The following is an 18537-nucleotide window of genomic DNA, read 5'->3' as shown; positions in this document are numbered from 1 at the left end:
TCAGAAACAGGAAGTACAAGTACAATGAATAACCTCAATTACTTAAAAGAACAGTTCCAATGCTCCAGCTTAGTTTCATTTCTGTTAGGACTGACCATGAAAAAGCTGGTGAACCTGTCAAAAACCTAACTCAATAATTCTAATAATTAATCCTATAATAGAATATTAATTCTAGTAATAACACTGTTTCTCTCTACATAACCCATTTGTTGAAAATACACATGAAAACATGTAAGAAGAGATAGCAACAAAAAGGTAAAGATGATCTTGGAGACGGTTTGTGGTGGCAACCAACACTGGGCGCACTGGGACAAATCCCACATATGAGTGATGGGTACTCATCACTGTTGGTTTGTATTCAGAAATGAGACTCTGGTAAGTGGTCTATGTGCTACTTTTGGATGAAAACTGAGTGGAGTCAGTGAAATAGTTGTGAGTGTAGTTGGACGAGCCTTCCTGCCCAAACCTTTTAAATCTAGACTGTTTTAAAACTATCAGATGTAATAAAAGGTAAAATTAATCCTGTATAAACTTGTGGTAACTGAAGTGATTAAGGTGGTGGAGTCACTGTCCCTGGAGGCGTTCAAGAAACGACTAATTGACAAGGTAAGTAATCGGTCAAAGGTTGGACTCAATAATCTCAAGAGGTCTTGTCCAACTTAAACGATTCTGTGGTTCTGTGCTCTCTGAGTCGGTGTTATGTGTGATGTAATGTACTTTCACGGAGGTCCGCCAACGTACCCAAGTCATCATCATCATGGCTGGGCTTCGCGAACGAAGATTTGGGAAGGCTCTATCCACAATTGTTGCATGCATGTTGGTGACTTACGAGGCCAATACGAGACAGACATATCCGATTGCAAAAGGCACAGCAGAAAGACTCTTTGGATGGTATATTCTGCAGAACACGGTTCTTTCTGCGTTGCCTTTTCTCCTCGAGAGTGATCCTGCGTGTGTTCTCAAAGGAGACAGCTGTGTTATAGATGGTGTGTCTCCAGACCTCCCGATTTGAGGCCAGAGTAGACCAGTTATGGTGATCAGTATGGCCAAGGCTGAGATGTTGTTTCAGGGAGTCCTTGTATCTTTTCTTCGGGGTCCTCTCTTGCGGCAGCCAGTGGCAAGTTCACCATAAAGCAAGATCTACGTACCCAAGTAGAACCCTGCGTAAGCGTTTACGATCGCTCTTATCTCACCCCTCCGTTGCCCTGGTAAGACCCGCAAAGGCTGGGAGATTAACACTGGCTACTCACGACGTGCGAGCACGCCCGTGTTTTGGAAGTGTGACGGAGGAGGCGATGACTTCATCGGGGCATGTGAGTGCGACAGAGGTGATGTTGTAATCATGGACATGCCGGGAGGGCACCGTGGGAGCGCTGTACGGAGGAACAGCAGCACGACCCCGCACACCTTGGGAGCGCCGCCTTGCTCGGGCCCTCTCGCCCCCCGAGTCCGTGTGCCTTAGGGACAGGGAGAGCGGTCAGACCGTGAGACATCCGGAGAACCCTCCCGTCTCCAGCCGGATCCCGCCCCGCGCAGGCAGGGCCGGGCTGGAAGTGACGCGGGCGGGCGGGGCTGCGCGGCACTGATGGCGGAGGCCCCATGTTGATGTCCCCGGCGCTCTCCGCGTCTGTCTAGGTAAGGGCGCTCCGGGGCCTGGCTGGGGGGAACGGGCAGGGCTGACACGCTCTTTCCTCCCTGCCTCCGGCAGCCTCCGGAGCGGGTGGGGCCGTGAGGCCGCGGTTCTGCGCCACCGGCCCCCGCCAGCTGTGCGGGCCGGCCGAGGTCGGGAGGGGAGTGGCGGGGCCGGGCTGCGGGAGACGGCTGGGCTCCCCTTCCTGGGGGGAAGGCGAAGGCCCGGAGCGAAGGTGATCGAGGCGGGCAAGTGAGGCCGCGCCGGCCGCTGACGGAGCAGCGGCGGGGAAGGGGCAGGAGGCGGCCGGGCAGGTCGGGGCCGGGGGTGTCAGGTGCCCGGGACCGCGGCCGGAGGACTCCCGGGGAGGCTGACTGGGGCAGTACGGCTCGTCCTGCTTTTGCTCTTCTTGCCCGACGAGCTTTTCCTCTTTTTCACTGTCCTTTTCGCTGCGTAAAACCAAACGCGTCGCTCAGCCTCTCCGTGGGAAGCGCTTGTCATGTCGGTAATGAAGCCAGTGCGTAGCTCTCCCTCCTTCTCCTCCTCCTCTCCTGTTTCCTAACCGGTAGCAGTGAGTTAAGCAGGCAGGCAAGCACGCAGCATCGCTCTAAACTATTCTTGAACTGTAAGTAGATCTCAGCATCACCTAAGCTCCGGGGATTTTCCTGCTAGGCAACAGTAATCCCAGATGACTGTGCTGGTCTGCCCAAGTTCAGATTTGTGAACAGTCCTGCTTTGGGTTTGGTAACCAGCCTCCCTTTACTGGTTCCACTAAAGAACTTCCAGAGGTTCCAGTACTACTCAGCAGTGGCAGCTGGCAACTGGTGTGCTGAAATTAGTATATTTTTTTCTTTTTTTTTCCTCCGGTAGTGTGGGCTTAGGCTAAACTATACAATCTTAAAAATAGACTTATTAAAAAAAAAATTGTTTTTGTTATTAATGCTTTGCTAACCGTTTTTATACGTATTCTGGCTGATGAAAACTGAAGCACTATTTCGTGTTAGTGTTTTTTGGCTAGTTTACTGAATTACTAAAAATGAATTAATTTGTTGCACTTGGAAATAAGGTTATTCTGCTTCTTTTAGAACTGTAGAAACTGCTGCTGCATACTGTTTATAGTTCAGAGTGGATTTGAGAGCTGTCTTGAATATAATACTCTGTTTTGAGATGTGTGGGAGCTTTCAGGGTTTTCCTATGCTGTAAAATTTGCTACTCTCTTCTGGACCCTGAAACTACCAACTGATAGGATTTATATGTACCCTGTTTTCTCTAGGAAACTGTCTTTTGATCTCTACTCAGTTTCTGGCTTGTGTAAATTCTTGTTTTTCCTTTGTATCTGTTCATCTTCACAAGCTTGGCATTTTATCTTATAACCTGTGTTGTTCAGGTTTAATTGTTTTTTGTTTAACATCTGATACACTGAAATAATATCATGGCTGCCTGTATGTGCTTAATGTGTTACACTAAATTGGCCAGTATTAAGCTTGAATATTGAGGGCTTACAACTGAAAACGCCCTCTATTTACTTCACTTTTTCCTTGTTTTGAATGATGAATATCTGTTTACTTCAGAGTGCATTTTATTTCAGAAAACACAGGGTCTTTGCAACTTGTTTTTTAGCCGGTGAAATTGTAAAAGGCTATAGGAAATACACAGCTTTTAATCTTTGAACTACTTGAGGCTTGCAGTGCCCTATCCCCTTTTGGTTTTGTTTTCCACATGTATCTTCAATGAAAGTAATATATTATGCCACACACTTGGCAGTTACTTCTTTCAAAATGTGAATTTGCTTGGTCAGTATAAAATTACTTTTAACATCAATTGCAAGAATAGGATGGCTCATCTTTCTGGAAGTGTTAGATACATAAGGCCAAAATCCTCCTGATAGGAAATGTTTTGACAGAATTGTGATTGTACCTGGAAATCAGACACTCGAAGCTTCTCAGTTGCCCGTGTTCTATTTTTGGCAGATATTGCCGAATCTGAGGAAAGGATGTTCTTGTTCTGCTGGTGAGGCATCTTGTGTTGCTGTAATTTGTAGCACTGTGTATCCTGGATGAGGTGGTGAATGGAAAGCATGATTAAAAGCTTTTGCAGTCCCAACTGATTAGTGTTAATCCGTCAAACTGCATGCATACCTCAGTGTTCCTGCTGTCAATGCAGTCCATTGTTTATGGAAATGAAGCCAAATGTGTGGAGCTGAGAGCATGTTACAGTGAGAATAGTAAAAGATGCTCATGGACTGCTGAACGGTGGCAGGAGAAGTCTTTTGAAGAAGAAGCAGGAAAAAAAACCAACCCAAACAAACCCCTCCTGTTTAGATAAACTTTCTTGTCTTTAAAAAAGGTCTTAAAATGGAACTTTGATACTTCTACTGAGGGGAAGAAAAACTTCATATATAAAAATCCTGTGAAAAGCACTGAGCACTACGGATTCTGAGAAAAATGTAAAGCAGGGAAACTACAGAAGTTTTGTTTCTCCTTCTCTACCATGTCTAGAACCATTAAGAATCTCTCATTGAGTTAGAACCTTGCTTTGTTTTCCCATCACTGCTTTTATTTTCCACTTTTTGCCGCTGTATCTGAGATAGAATACTGGGGGCATTCAGCTAAGCAGTGGTTTCTCTCCATCTTGATGTCATTGCTGAAATGACTACTCTTTTATTCTGAGAGGTGATTGTTTTGGAATGATGCTGAGTCAGTGCACTTTGGTGAATTTAGTCTATGGCTATCTGTTTTTGGAACAGGGGAACCAATTGTTAGGTTTTTCTGTCTTGTTTATTTCAACTAGATTAATTTTTGTAATTTAACTGATTTTTCCACTATGTTGAAGTAGCAACTTCTACAATTTCGTTACAGATCAATCATGTCATCCTTTCAAGAAGTTCCATCTTCGACTAACACTTTGCAGACTTCCAATTTTGCACATGTGATTTTTCAAAATGTGGCGAAAAGTTATCTTCCAAACACACATCTTGAATGTCACTACACTCTAACCCAGTTTATCCATCCTCATCAAAAAGATTGGGTTGGCATTTTCAAGGTAAGTGAAGCTTGTTCTATTGCTGTTTTTCAATGTTTGCTCACTCTCTTACTGGTTAAAAAAAATAAATCCCAACAACATAAAAGCTCTCTCATAAACTTTTAAAGTTGAACATCACTTAAGTGGTGTGTTGATTAAGTGGTGTGTTAGAGTGTAAGTTTTGTAACAAAGACCAAACTGGAGCTCAGAACTGGAACTCAAAATGAGTATGCTTAAGATCAGCTGGAATAAAGGGAAGGTGTGATGTGGTGCTGGTGTGCAGAATTAAATGGAGATGATTTGAGAAGAGGTGTGTGCTCACCGAGTGACATTGCAAACAGGACTATGTGAAGAATATGATACAGAGTTAGTGTGAAATGTGTGTGGAAAGAATGAAAACTAAGCTGGAGATATCCTGATACACATCCCTGTTTAATTGTTCTTGCTAGAACAGGCTGAACATTATAGATCACTAAACTTGTTCAAAACAGACTCTTGAAAAAGGTGGAGGGGTGAGGCCACTCCTCCAAAGGTATTTGGAGATATTTTTAAAGGCTAGTAAAGCTTCATTAGAAGAATGGGATTAAAAATTCTTTAATTCTTATATCTACTTCTATTTAGGACCTTGATCTGTGTTTCTTTGTCAGTATAGCTCCTAATAGATGATGTTTATAGTCTTTATTTGTGTGGCTAATACAAGTTTTGATTCAGCCTTTAAAGAAGTGATGCTTTGGCAGTGGAGAGGGCATAAAGGTGACAGACTAGTTTGGTACTGGAGGACCTTTCCTGTAGAACTGTGTCCACTATTTAAGAATGTAAATGCTTGACTTCATTATAATCTACAGATTACCAATGCGTTGTTGGTCTTTATTCAAGATAAATTACTCCTCTGCAACATAAAAGTACTGCACTCTATAGCAAAGCAGAAGCATTTTTAATGCTTTGTGCAGTGCCTACAGTCATGAGGTTGTGCGAGGGAGGTATCAACTTACAAGCAGGCACATTTCTCTAGTGGGAAGGTTTTATAAATATGTGTATATATATCTTGATTATTTGCAAATTTTTGCAATTTGTGTAACTGAGCACACTTGAGTATTTAGCTAATGGCACTAATGAAACTTCAAAAACAATCTGTATCGAAACTTTAGAAGAGTGCTGTTCATATTACACATAAGCATCTTGAAATTATTTAAATGTAACTTTAGAAGTGAATGTAGTGACTTTGTCTTTTGGTTTAAGTGAGGGGGGGCAATCAGACAGGACCCTAAAATTACTATGTAGGAAAAATTAAAAAGAAGCATGAAACAGTTTTTTTGGTGACTACATGAAATGCTGTTTACAACGTGCAGCTATCTGATTTCATCTTGACTGTGATGATAGCTTTCATAAACTGTTGAGGTATGAGTTTTTATTTTACTTTAACAGTGGCAGGTAATACAGCTTTGGCAGTCATTTGAGAAACATCTTGAACTGGCATAAGGTATTACTACTGCTGACAGAAACATCTTTTAAACAGGGTGTCTTATTTCTTGTACTTCCTCTCCTTTACGTGAAACAAGATCTTGTATAATGAATCAAATCAGGGAATTGATTGAGGTTAAGACCAATGTTTTGTGACTGGATTTTTTAAGTGGAATTCCCCAACTGAATTTCCAGTTCACCTAATTCTCATCAGCACAAGGGAAGGAAGCATTGTAAGATGGGAAAAGAATAAAAATGGCTTTCTTTTTGTGACTATGTCAGCTTATATAATGTGTTACGGATATACTGACTTAGTATAGTTACATACAGGGAGTTAAATGGAGCCAGCTGTCTGACTGTATCTGTTACTACAAATATGTATATGTAATGTTTACAGTAAAATAAACTGTGAAAGTGTAGTTGTCTTGGGACAGATAATAGTCAGAAGTTGTACTATACTGTGATCTGAGTGTAAAAATGAGTGACTTCTAGGGAACTGATTGTTCATGGACAAATAACAAACCACCTGGAGGTGGCTTGAAAACTGATGAAAACGGGCAGGGGTTTTATAATTTACCTCTCTAAAACATGTATGAAGGAGAGAGGGATGTTTATTAAAGTGATTCTGTGATTGAAAGAAGAAGGCAAAAGCAAATCTTGACTAATTATGAGAACAATAATTAATGACCTGTAGTATTGGCCTAGTATGCGAGGAAAGAGGGGCTTCTGTGAGAGAGCTCAAGATGTAGATTCACAGACTGTTCATGTAGAGGGAATAAAGTTCACCTTGTCTTTTTGAAGTGCATAAATTGCTTAGAAAACAAACCTGTTTAAGCTCATGTCACCTAACCTTTGCCTGAAATTGCACCAAAAGTAACTAGTGTTGTAATAGTGAATACTGGACAGAGGGAAAAGGCACCTACTTTAAAATAAACAATAAAATCCCCCCCCAAAAACAGTGGTGATTTCCGATTTGTACAGAAAATAAGTAAGGAATAAGGTCCTCCATGCCTCCTGTGAACCTTGTGTTGGTTTTGGTTCTGATGTTGATTTTTGTTGAAGGGGACAGCTTCAACTGTATTCTGTCCTGTTAGATAGATAAGAATTTTTTTATTGAACTGAAAAAAATCTATAGGTACCTTTTTAGTGAATGGTTTTCATTTGCAAGTGCAAGTACGTTTCTTCAGCAATGATCACTCGATTGGTTATTTATATCCTTATATTATTGTCCCTGTTTTGCTAGTCCAGCTGTTAGCACAGCTACACAGTGAAATGGATCAGCAGAGTGATCTGCCAGGAAAATACAGTCCTTCCTCCGTCAACCTTTACCATCTTATTCCAAAACTGGTTCGGTTCTTTAGTTTGATTGCTGTGTGATGCAATGGGCAACTGTGCTGGCATCACTCTGATGGAAACAAGGGGACTGGGAAGGTGCGTTGTAGATGGGCTATGGCTACTTTATTGGCGTGGCTGCATCATAGAATGACAATTTAAGCTGCTTTTTCAAACTTTTTTTACAATTCTCTTCTGAAGAGCAGCTTACTTTTAAGTTGCAGAACTTAACAGATTCTACCAACTTTCCTGTGTATGCTGTATATAAAATGTGATTTTTTTTTTTTTTGTTCCCGGTGTAAGTTGCTAAATGTTGAATTTCAGTAATACTGAGCATAAGGCATTTTGTGGTGGTGGTCATGGGTTTAAAACTGTTCCCAAGAAGGTGTTCATAAACTGGAAGACTAATGTTGCATATAGGAGAATTATTTCAGATATACCCATTTCCTTACAAACTAGACGTATCTAAATGAATACACTAATTTTGGGATTGGACATCTGGCAAAAACTTGGAGATGTGGGAAGTTCTGAATATGCAGCTTTTATTATTTTTGTATATATTCATCCTTCTTTTTCTTACTTGTTCCCTATAGGAGGGGAGTCAAAGCTAGGTCTTGACTCAGTCTTCAAATCTGTTGTCTTTCATTGCACCTCTGTTTTTTTTGCTTTTATGATGTTCTGGAGAGTCATCTGTAATCAAATGCGAGAAGATCTTGATCAGTTATGTCCTTGCTTGTTACTGAGGAAAAAAAAAAAGGGCATTTTTTCAGAGATCTAATTCAGAGGTTTAATAATTGGCATGCACATCCTGAGCCTGAGTCCCTGTTCATGTAGGGAAAACTAGAATTTCAGATCAACTTTCCTTCTACTGAGGGTTTCTATGCAGAAGAATCTGATGGTTCTGAGTCAAAGGCAAGAAGACTTGCCATTCTCAATTGACTTCATAGAAGATCTGTACTCCGAGAGTGATCCAAGGCCAGTATCCTCTCTTTGTCTCTGCTCATGTCTAATTAATTAAAATCTGGAGAGGTCTTGAGAGTAATCCAAATCTAAAAGAGGAAAAATAACTAATGTGTGCACTACATCTGGCAGCAAAAGTGGTCTGTCTGTAGGTAGTCCTAATTTCCGGCCAGGGAAGTCTACATATTGTGATATATTTCACAATAAAGTGAATAATCATATGGCTGAATGATATTTTTGCATTATAAATGCATAATGTCCAGATTTGCAGAAGTGTTTGAAAAACCTGCTTGGTTGGTAAGAAGCAGTGCTTACCTCTCTGTCTAGAGCATATGTCTGCAAATAGAGCTGTCTGATGTTCAGTATATAAGAGAGGCAGGTTTTCTATCCATCTCAAAGGCACAAGGAAAGAATTCTGTGGGGACTATAAAGATATTGCATCAAAGGTGTAGGTGTTTGTGGGGTTATATCATAATACTTTGTGCATCTCTGAGGATGTAATTTTGCTGAGGCCAGCATGCTGGAACAATGTGTGGTATCAGCAGGTAATCAGTCTTACATATGTTAAGCTAATGGTCTTTGGTCTTGCTGTGTCATTAATTAACTATTCTGTCAAAACTTTTCTGTTCCTCAGTTCTAGTTGATATATTTTTCTAAGTAATCTACATTACCATTCCTCTAGGATGTTGACAAGTTGTAGACATGCTTTGGTGTTGACTCTCTCAGTGTACCCCTAGAGAAGGAAGGGAAATGTTTTATTTCTTACTGTCCATGTTTTTAATATCCACACCTTAAAAATTGTGATCTGATGTTCTGGTAACTTAACATATGGAAAAATTGAATAACCGGAATTGGGAAGATCTTAGTAACTTATTTGAACACAACGAGTGCCTGCTTGCTCTGAGAGAGCACTCAGTATTTAGGACATCATACCTGAGCTACTGTTTGTGCATCAGGACAGTACCTGTGTCTACATGCAACTTGATTTCTCTCTTTTCAATGTCCTCATCTATAGCAGACCTCAGAATTAAATTGTCTGTGGTCAAAAACATTTGTAACAGTATTTGACTTTGTATTTGATATACACTTAAGGAAATAGCTTGGTGTTTGTGTTTTATAAAGGCAATGTGGATATGTCTTTGTATAGTACTCTGGGTTCTTTAGTCTTTTTTGGACTGCAAATAACGGTACAGCTTGTGTGAGTCATTTCAATATCCTGATTCTGTTGTAGATTGATAACTAAAAAACCACAGCAATTACTTCCATATATTGAGATCACGTTATGAAGTATAATACAACATCTGGATGTGTTATTGACCATATGCATATAGAAATACTATTTTTCTGGCACAGAATCGTCACTGCACAGCTGGCCATGATAGATACAAGAGTGTGCAGTGGACAGTATGTCCTGTTGTTAAAATAGTTGGGAGTAGAATTATTGGAATTCAGAATGTTTTGAGAATTGCTATATTTGTGAGTTAGAGTGATTCTGTTGGTTTCTGATTTACCTTCTTTGGAAGGACATGCAAATAATACTTGACTTAAAAAAAAAAAAGATGTCCATGGCAGCATATTTGCAGTTGCTATACTAGATGAAGAGAAGGATAATCTGGGTTTGTGTGATGTTACCTTTGATGAGAAATTCTGCCATTTTATTCCAAATGTCATTAATTTTCTAAATATATTTGTTACAGTAGGTTTGTGTGGTCAGAGTGGGGCATGACAAAGTAGGCAGTAGCTAGTAACAATTTTGAAGTAAGAGACTGTGCTAATTTATTGTTCTCATGAGATGTGATAGTAAGGGAATAGTTCACTTAAACCCCACCCACCCCTTTTTAATACATTTTCATACTTATCTCCTAAAGTAAACTATAGCTTTTTTTCTCTTTGATCTGTCATAACATTTCCTTGGACAGTCATTTACATATGTGGCAGGTTTTCTTTTAGAGAATTCATATTGTTTCTATATTTATTTTGATTTATACCTAATAGAGAAAGTTGATCCTACGGTCTAGGCACGTGGTCAGTGTCATTTTGACACATTCCTCTGAACTATGAGGTAGAAATACAACCAACAAGAGCTGATCATAACTTAGGATCCTGATAGTACCTTGATATTGCAACAAATACCATATGTTTTCAACAGCCCAAGTTGAAAGATTGCCTGTATGTGTTTGTAACATTTAGCAGAGATGCCTTCTTGAGGTCTGGGAATAAGAGAACATAGTAAGATTACAGGCTTTCACAAAGAGTTTAGAGTGCTTTGCAGCCATCTTCTGCCCACGAATGTCTCAGCTTTAGGGCTCCTGTTGTATAACAAATTTTAATCTCGCTGTGAGTAGCGAGGTGATGTTTGAAGTGAGGTCTTAAGTGTCTTGGTCTGAGGTAAGGGAAAGTTGAATGTATTATAAGGGGATCACAGACATACTAAAGACCTCTAAGGTTTAATTTTATTGTTTACTTATTTTGAAATACCTGTGCCTGAATGTTACTGAAATGTACTTAGTACTTTAATAAGTATTTTTCCTCATGTCCAGCTTCTGAAATTTTTTTGTACAGTTTGATCCTTTCAGAACTGGCATCTAGATACCATTGTTTACTGGTGATGCTTGTGTTCAAAAGTATATTGCATCAGTGTTAACAGGTGTCAGTGTTAACAGTTAACTCGCAGTAATTTTGCCTGGTATGCGCTTCACTGCCCCTAGATGTTTTAATTTTCCCATCTGTTAGTTGTCTCAGAAGAGCTTGATTTTTGTAGCTGCCTGTAGTGGATTGTTATATACTACAGTAGCACAAGCACTACTGTGACTTTCAAGTAATGTTACTTTAACTCAGGGTTATGGCCCAAAGGAGCCTGCTTGGAGAAATCACTTCTTTTAATACTGGGCCCAATGGCATTTTGCTTAGACACTTGTGTTATCTGTGGTTTGAGTCAAAATAATTGTTTCTTACTGTGTGAAACATGTCAAGGCTTTTCACTTACTGTTGTCAGTAGTAATTATACTGTATAATGTACATCCAGAGCCTTACCTGTTGTCTGAAATTTTGCTTCTTTTGGAGTTAGCATATTGTATTTTTGCAGTACTTTGGGTACTTTGCTAAATTACTTTCTCAGATATATAATTTGCCTTCTGAATTACAAAAAAGGCATGATTTTTACTCTGATAAGCTTTGTGGTTGGGGTTGTGTGACCTTCCCCCCCACCCTCTTTTGCTTAATTGGGTTGTATTAGTTATTTACAGTAAAGGCCCACTGATTATGCTGAAGTTGGTTCAGCTAAACAAGTGTTTCCTGGGTTTGCTGTTTTGTCCTGCTGATGTTGTATGGGTAGGTCAGGCACTGTTAATGCAGCAGAATGAATACTGCTGTTCTTCCAGCTGCATAGCAGCTTTCTGAGGCCAGGAAACAAAATGCCAAGTGAGCTTCCCTTGCAGTGGTCTTTCTTTAAAGCACTCTGTCTCAAGACTGAGTTAACTGACTTTACCAAGGCATGATAAAAGGAAAGAAATTTAACAAAATGCAAGAACAGGAAAGTGTTTACTTTTCATGTTCATCTGAAACTTAAGAAATTAAAACAAAGTTTGAAATAACTTTTACACTGCAAACACTGCAGTTGTAAGGCAGAGCTTTCTTCTTAGAAAAGCTTATGTTCTTTTTAAGAGGAATCAGAGGAGAGTTGGAGATAGAGTGAAATAAAATGGTTATTATTTTTCCTAAGTAATATATTTGGTAACTCATTGTTGCCATACAGACAGGCACTCCCTCCCCTGTCCCCACATTTATTTTCCTATGCAGCAACTTTTCTTCAAGCTATTTTGTTGAAATGTACTGTGGGTGAAATGTAAATAGCGGAAAGCTAATCCCACTGTGTGGCATTGCAGTAAGAAAGGGGCTTATATCTGTTGGGCAACATAGAAGAGAAAACTTTCGTGATGACTATATGGCTATTTGTTAGTATAAGGAAAACCTGTCTAGTGTGAGTGTTACGGACAGTTGAGTTGTCCTCACTTGCCCAGCCAAATTGCAGAGTACTTGGTGCTGGACTCTTAACCTTTACCAGGCTTTAGCTTTTCCACTGTGACTGCAGTGTTGGTTTATATGACTGAAAAGTGTTTATTATTTCCTAAATTGAAATAAGCCTTTTTACTTAAAAGTAGAAAATGGGAATATCATGAGTGGATTACTCTGTAATGGCCTGTTAAAACTTTCCATTTTATGGAGGGAAAATTAAATAAAGTGTGGTTTCAATTATACATTGTTTGTACATAATAACCGAATCTGGATATGAAGCTTTTGTTGGATACATGATAGTGTAGTTGTTGGTTTAAAAACATGGGTTGAGAGGGTGAAAGTAGGATTTGGTTTCTGGATTATTAATCTGTTGGTTAACATCTGGAAGGAAAGCAAGAGTGTTGGCATTTATGCACAAGTTTCTAATTTAAAAATGTGTTTCAGAGTAGAGTTTGTGAGAACTAAATGTAGAGAAATGGAGAATATAAAAGAATATGTTGAGTATTAGATCAGCAGATGCTTTATTTCAAGTTATAAAATGGATTTTCTTCTTTCTGTTGGTTTAGGGAAGTTATGTCATCTAAATCTTATGTGCTCTTTTGACTAAGAAATAAGAATGTTTGTATTTTTCGAGTTTCTATCTCCAAGCAGAAGGTTTTCAGAGTTTTCAATGAATTCCTTAAAAAGTAATGGTACCAGCACAGTCAGTCAATGGGATGACTGCTGTGCTTATCAGATGAACACCATGATGAACTGGAGTTTATACTTCACAAGTCTTGCATGTAGTTTGATGGGTTATTCTTCTTTTTCTTCCTCTGAACTTCAGAAGGTTTTGTGTTGGAGTTCTTCTATAATTTGCAGTGTTTGTGTGCTTGAATGTGGATATTGTAATGTTTGCCATTGCCCATGCCAGGTTTTTAAGGACTAACAGACTTCACATACTCCACTTGGCTCAGAGAAAGTTTCCCAGTGTGTCCCATAGAAATTTTTTGTTTATTTAAGATTTCTGATGTTAAGAAAGGACTACTGTGCATTTGTTCCAGCTTTAGCACTTTGACTGGAACTTGGTTTCATTTTTGTAGTTGACTTTTTGTTGGCTGTATTGTGTTGGGTTTTTTTTCCCAACTGATGTGTGAAGTTAAGGTTTTAAAATTTAGTTTCATATTTTAATACATAAGAATGGATTCTTCATTGCAAAATGGAATTGTTAACTTCACATGAGGCCTAAATAGGAATTAATTATGGGTTTCCACATCTTAACTCCTCCATGACAGTATACCCAGTTACTACTACACTGTACCACACCTAGCTTTTGACAAGGTTTTTTGTTTTTGTTTTTTGGGCAGTGGAATAAATCAGATATTCTTCTCCTTTACCATTATACTATTATTAATAGCCATTGCTTTACAGTAGCAGCTTTGGCTTTCCATTTAACTTGCATGTATTTCAAGCCTGTTGGAATATGCATCTTCAGAGGATAGAATCACAGAATAGCCTGGGTTGGAAGAGATGTTAAAGATCCTGTAGTTCCAACTCCCCTGCTGAGGGCAGGAACGCTGTCCACTACACCTGATTGCTCAGAGCTCCATCCAACCTGGCCTTGAATACTTCATTAGATGAGCCATTCACAGGTTTTCTGGGCAACCTCACTCTATACAGAATTGCACTCTTAGGAAAAGTCTGAAAGCAAAGGTTTGTTGAAGTTAGTGGGAAGACTGCACGGACTTAGCTGAGTTAGGTTTTCATGCAAATTTGTTTTTTCCTTTGCAGACATGGTGTGTGTGTATGAGAGAATTATCATTCCAGTGAAATGCTGGTCTTTAGTATTGCAGAAGTTGTCCAAAAAATGCTAGTGTGGCCCTGTCAATTTTGGTCTTTTCAGTAGAAGAGAAAGCTGTTTTTTCTTTCCTCCTTTTTGTTTTCTGATGAGCTAGTTGGACTGTGGAAACAAAATGGTCAGCATTGACAGAACTTACACTAAGAAATTCTCGCTATAAAATTAAGAATTAATATTTTTATATTTTTCATAAAGTAATGTATCTTTATAGAAAAAAATAATATAGCAAATAGTAGTTTAATGTGTAGTGAAAACTGTCTACTGTTTTACTTTATATAGACCCTTTTATTGCCTTAGACCCATTTATTGCTTTAGGTAACAAGCTTAATAAAATTAATGCTAAATCTTTGACATGCTTGTTAAATATTCCTGATTTGTAAACATTGTTAAGTATCTTTTTATTGCATGTTGAAGCAGAAATATGCATAATACAGTATGTTGCAAAGGCCAGACCATGATACCTTAACTGTGTATAGCAAATTCTTTTGCTTAATGTTTTATTCCTCTTTCTTAATGTTTTATCCCTCTTTCTTTTTGTTGTTGTTGTGGTTTATTTTATTTTAGGTTGGTTGGAGTACTGCAAGAGATTATTACACCTTTCTTTGGTCACCTATGCCAGATAATTATGTGGAAGGATCAACAGTTAACTGTGTGCTGACTTTTCAAGGTAAGTGTAAAGCAGTATCTATCTGTATTTTCCAGCCTACTCAGCTTTTTAAATACTGATCTGTTCCTTTCAGTGCTGAGGGTTGTATAGCAGTTCTAGACTTTTACAAAGATAAATTGGAGGAGAATTTTCCACGTTTCACTGTGTGAAGTACAGTCTTATTTTAGATGTCAAGGAAATTGTAAGGAAAAGTGACTTAGTATATTTTTTACATAGTAATGGCCAGTATTCATGGCTGATAGAGAAGCTCTGTTGGAAACTCTTAAAATACAGATAGTGACTTTGTTTAATCATCAGCAGGCATTTTTAATCTTGGCATTTTTTAATGCCTTGTGTCTTTACGTTGTCTTTAGTCTCTGGACTTTAGACATCATTACCAATATTAAGTGATTGTTGTCAAAGAATAAATGATGGTTTGGTGAAGGTTCAGAGAAGTCACAGAGTTGCAGAGAACATTTTACAGTGAGGAATTGATGGAAATACCTAAAGTTTTTATGAAAAGAATAAAGAAATAACCAGAAAATGTTGCACAACTGTACAAATCTATAGTATAACTGAATTTTCAACACTGTGTGCAGATCATATCCTCTCCCTCCTCTTTGCAATCTCAAAAAAGTAGAACAAATAAACAAGGAAGATCAAAATTAGGAAATAGCTTCTGTATAAAGGTGTGGAGTTACAAAGGTGAGAGCCACACTCTTCTCATTAAATGTAAAAAGGGACTCTGGCTGCAAATTGTGACCTGGGAGGTTTATGCCTGATGTTGGGAAGATCCCTTTAACCAAGAGTGAGTAGTGCAGCACTTGAACAGGTATCCCGGGTTTGGAAGGATGAGAATTCCATACAGTTGTTTAGATGCGGCCACGGTAGTCTCAAACAGGTGCTAAAAACAGTCTCTGGAGTGAGAAACTGGACTAAGTGATCTTCCATACTTCCTTCTGCCTGATTTTTCAGCCTGGGAAAGAGAAATAATGTGAAGTGACTTATGTCTTCATTGTTTATATTTAAATAAGTAGGAACGGTTGATGTAAGGTATCAAGTGACAGGTTCAAAATGGAGATAAAGATGATACTTTTCTGACACAGTCAATGTGCAGAACTTGTTGCCACAGGACATTACAAATGTCAAAAATATATGCACGTTCAGAATTTTGAGTGAAAAGAACACCTCCAGTAAACTTTTAAAATGCTTTTCTGCTTGCAAACAGATTTTTAGGTACCGTTTTATCTTCTTTTTTACTTCCTAGAGTTGGCTTTAGTATTTGTGTGTGTGTGTGTTTATTGCTTAAAGTAGATAGAAAAAAATAAGGATTGAAATCCTGAAGTGATGACTGTATTAGCTTGTTCTCTTGTTAAAGCTGCAGATAATGATAGTTTGGATGAGTTCACTGTTCTTTGTATTGAAACTAAAAGTGATCTAGAAAGTAGGACTCTACATGCCATTATTAGTCCTTTGTACTTAAAAATTTTACCACACATGAAGCAACTGGGTAACTCTGTCCCATCTCTTACCTTCCATGCTGAAAGACCTCCACTTTTATAGAGCTGCCAGATCGAATCTCCATTCAGACAGTCTCCCCGTTGTGTTTGGCAAGATATTTTAATGCTGCTAACGTGAGATCAGTACAGCTTCCAGGAGCTTAATTATCTGAGCTAAATAGTGAATGTTGTGCAGCATGCTTTAAATGTTTGGTTTTTTATATCAAGTAGGTGTGCTGGAAGAAAATAAGCAGGAATCTGTTTTCTCCAGTACACGTTAGATACAAGAAAAAAGACTTAGAGTAGTTTTAAAACCAGCTTGTCTGAATCAATATTAAAACTTGCTGGAGCAGCAAGGTAGACTTCTGAATTTTTTTCTGCGTAATTGCATCTTACTTAAGCACTGAATGAGATAAACTGAGTGGTATATAGGAAAGTGTAGTCAGGTCCAAAAGTATGAATCTTGAGGTTAAAACGCTATTCCCGGAGCTACAGTTAATAAAGTATAAGACTAATTAAAGCATGAATTTCTTGATACAAGTGCTGTCCATACAGCACATGTAGTGTTTTACCATTTGTAAGAAAAGTAGCTAGGAGTACTGGGAAAAGACTTCTAAGAATCCGAAATAAAAGTTGGTGAATAGAAATCAATTATAAAATTAGAATGGGAGAAGATTGAGATGTGGTGAAATAAGAACTGAAATGGATTTATTATGCTAGTATCATACTCAGGCTGGCTAGGATATCTGATAATAAATGTTCTGAATAAGACCACATAGTTTTCTTACCATTAAACTGGGTAACGTGTGGTTTTTGCAATTACTACTAAAGGTGAAAATCTCATTAGTTCTGGAAATGTTTGTTTAACATCCCCAAATATTACTGTGTGAATTCAGGTAATACAAGAGGCTTGATGTAGAAGCTTCAGTGGGTAACAGTTCAGTGGAATAGAAATTCTTCTGAAGTAATTTGGTTGCAACATGCAATATTACATAGCTAAAAGAAAGAGGATTTATTCTTACCTTGTAAAGTCTACAAGAATTTTTTTTTCAATTTTAAGAGTAAGCTCTTTGTTAACAAACTCCAGGCTCCCCCCTATGCCCCCCTTGTCTCTGGTGTTATCCATTCAGAGAATTGCTATGCTTTGGCATTTAAAACCAGCAAAAGTAAATTGTGTTTGCTCCACAAAAAACCCCAAAAGGAAGATGGTAAAGTTACAGATGTCTTGTCATGGCATAATATCCCGCCTTTGTCTGTTGTATTTGATTGCATAGGTATTTGCCAAAAATCACTCACTCTTTGTTCTGTAACTTTACAACGGTTACATATAGCACCTATTGCCTAACACTATTTTGCATTTATCTTAAAAGCTAGGAGAAACTGTGGGGGGATGAGAGTGACTAAATAGGATGATTTTTCCTTTCTGCTGTTTTGATGGTTTATCTGTGCCTTACTGAGGTAATGAGCATGAAATCTGTAAGTCAGACATGATGTGGTAATCTGTTTACAGACAGAGACTTGTTTGTGAAGAATGTTTCTTCAAATATGAATTTATTTTGATAGGATATTATTTACCAAATGATGATGGAGAATTTTATCAGTTCTGTTACGTGACTTACAAAGGAGAAATCCGTGGAGCAAGCACACCTTTCCAGTTTCGTACCTCTTCTCCTGTTGAAGAATTGCTCACTATGGAAGATGAAGGAAACTCTGATATGTTAGTGGTGACCACAAAAGCTGGACTTCTTGAGGTTTGACTCAACAATTCTTAAAATGTTATTTATTTTTTTAATATATACATACTAAGATATTAAAGAACAAACCAGAAGGAAAAGGCCTACATATGTATGGGTAGTGTATGTATTTCTGGCTGGTTCTACAGTATTTGACTGGAGTTCAGAACATTTGCATGTTAAGTGAATTGTGATTTTAAACTGTATAGCACTAAGCATGGACTGGGAAACCCTAAGAGTAGATACTGCCCATCTCCAACATCTGTACTCACCAACTAAGTGGAAGGAAGGGAAGATACCCTTTGTGTGAAATGGTACTTCTTGTAAGAAAAAAGAGTTACCAAACCAATACATTTATTTGCACACAAGTTAAGAGCCCCGGAGACTAAGCTGAATAATTGCAG

The 18537-nt window shown here is 38.5% G+C and overlaps 1 protein-coding gene across 6 annotated transcripts in view; it reads left to right on the top strand.

The window, feature by feature from the left end:
- Nucleotides 1-1200: 1200 nt before the first annotated feature.
- TAX1BP1 (Tax1 binding protein 1) overlaps nucleotides 1201-18537 on the top strand; it is a 52190-nt gene continuing 34853 nt past the window's right edge. For 4 of the 6 annotated variants that reach the window (XM_051808274.1, XM_051808271.1, XM_051808272.1 and 1 more), the window contains exons 1-4: nucleotides 1497-1635; nucleotides 4489-4672; nucleotides 14820-14922; nucleotides 17964-18151. In XM_051808274.1, coding sequence (XP_051664234.1) covers nucleotides 4496-4672; nucleotides 14820-14922; nucleotides 17964-18151 — 468 coding nt within the window. In that variant the 5' untranslated portion in view covers nucleotides 1497-1635; nucleotides 4489-4495. Of the gene's footprint in view, nucleotides 1314-1496; nucleotides 1636-4488; nucleotides 4673-14819; nucleotides 14923-17963; nucleotides 18152-18537 lie in introns of those variants that run through there. The other 2 variants (XM_051808270.1, XM_051808273.1) reach the window with 2 other exon arrangements.

The sequence above is a fragment of the Manacus candei genome, unplaced genomic scaffold (assembly GCF_025592945.1).
Source record: "Manacus candei isolate 608988 ecotype Guabito, Panama unplaced genomic scaffold, ASM2559294v1 h1tg000072l, whole genome shotgun sequence".
Classification (NCBI taxonomy): domain Eukaryota; kingdom Metazoa; phylum Chordata; class Aves; order Passeriformes; family Pipridae; genus Manacus; species Manacus candei.
The sequence above is the reverse complement of the archived record's forward strand: the minus strand, read 5'-3'. Positions and strand labels throughout refer to the sequence as shown.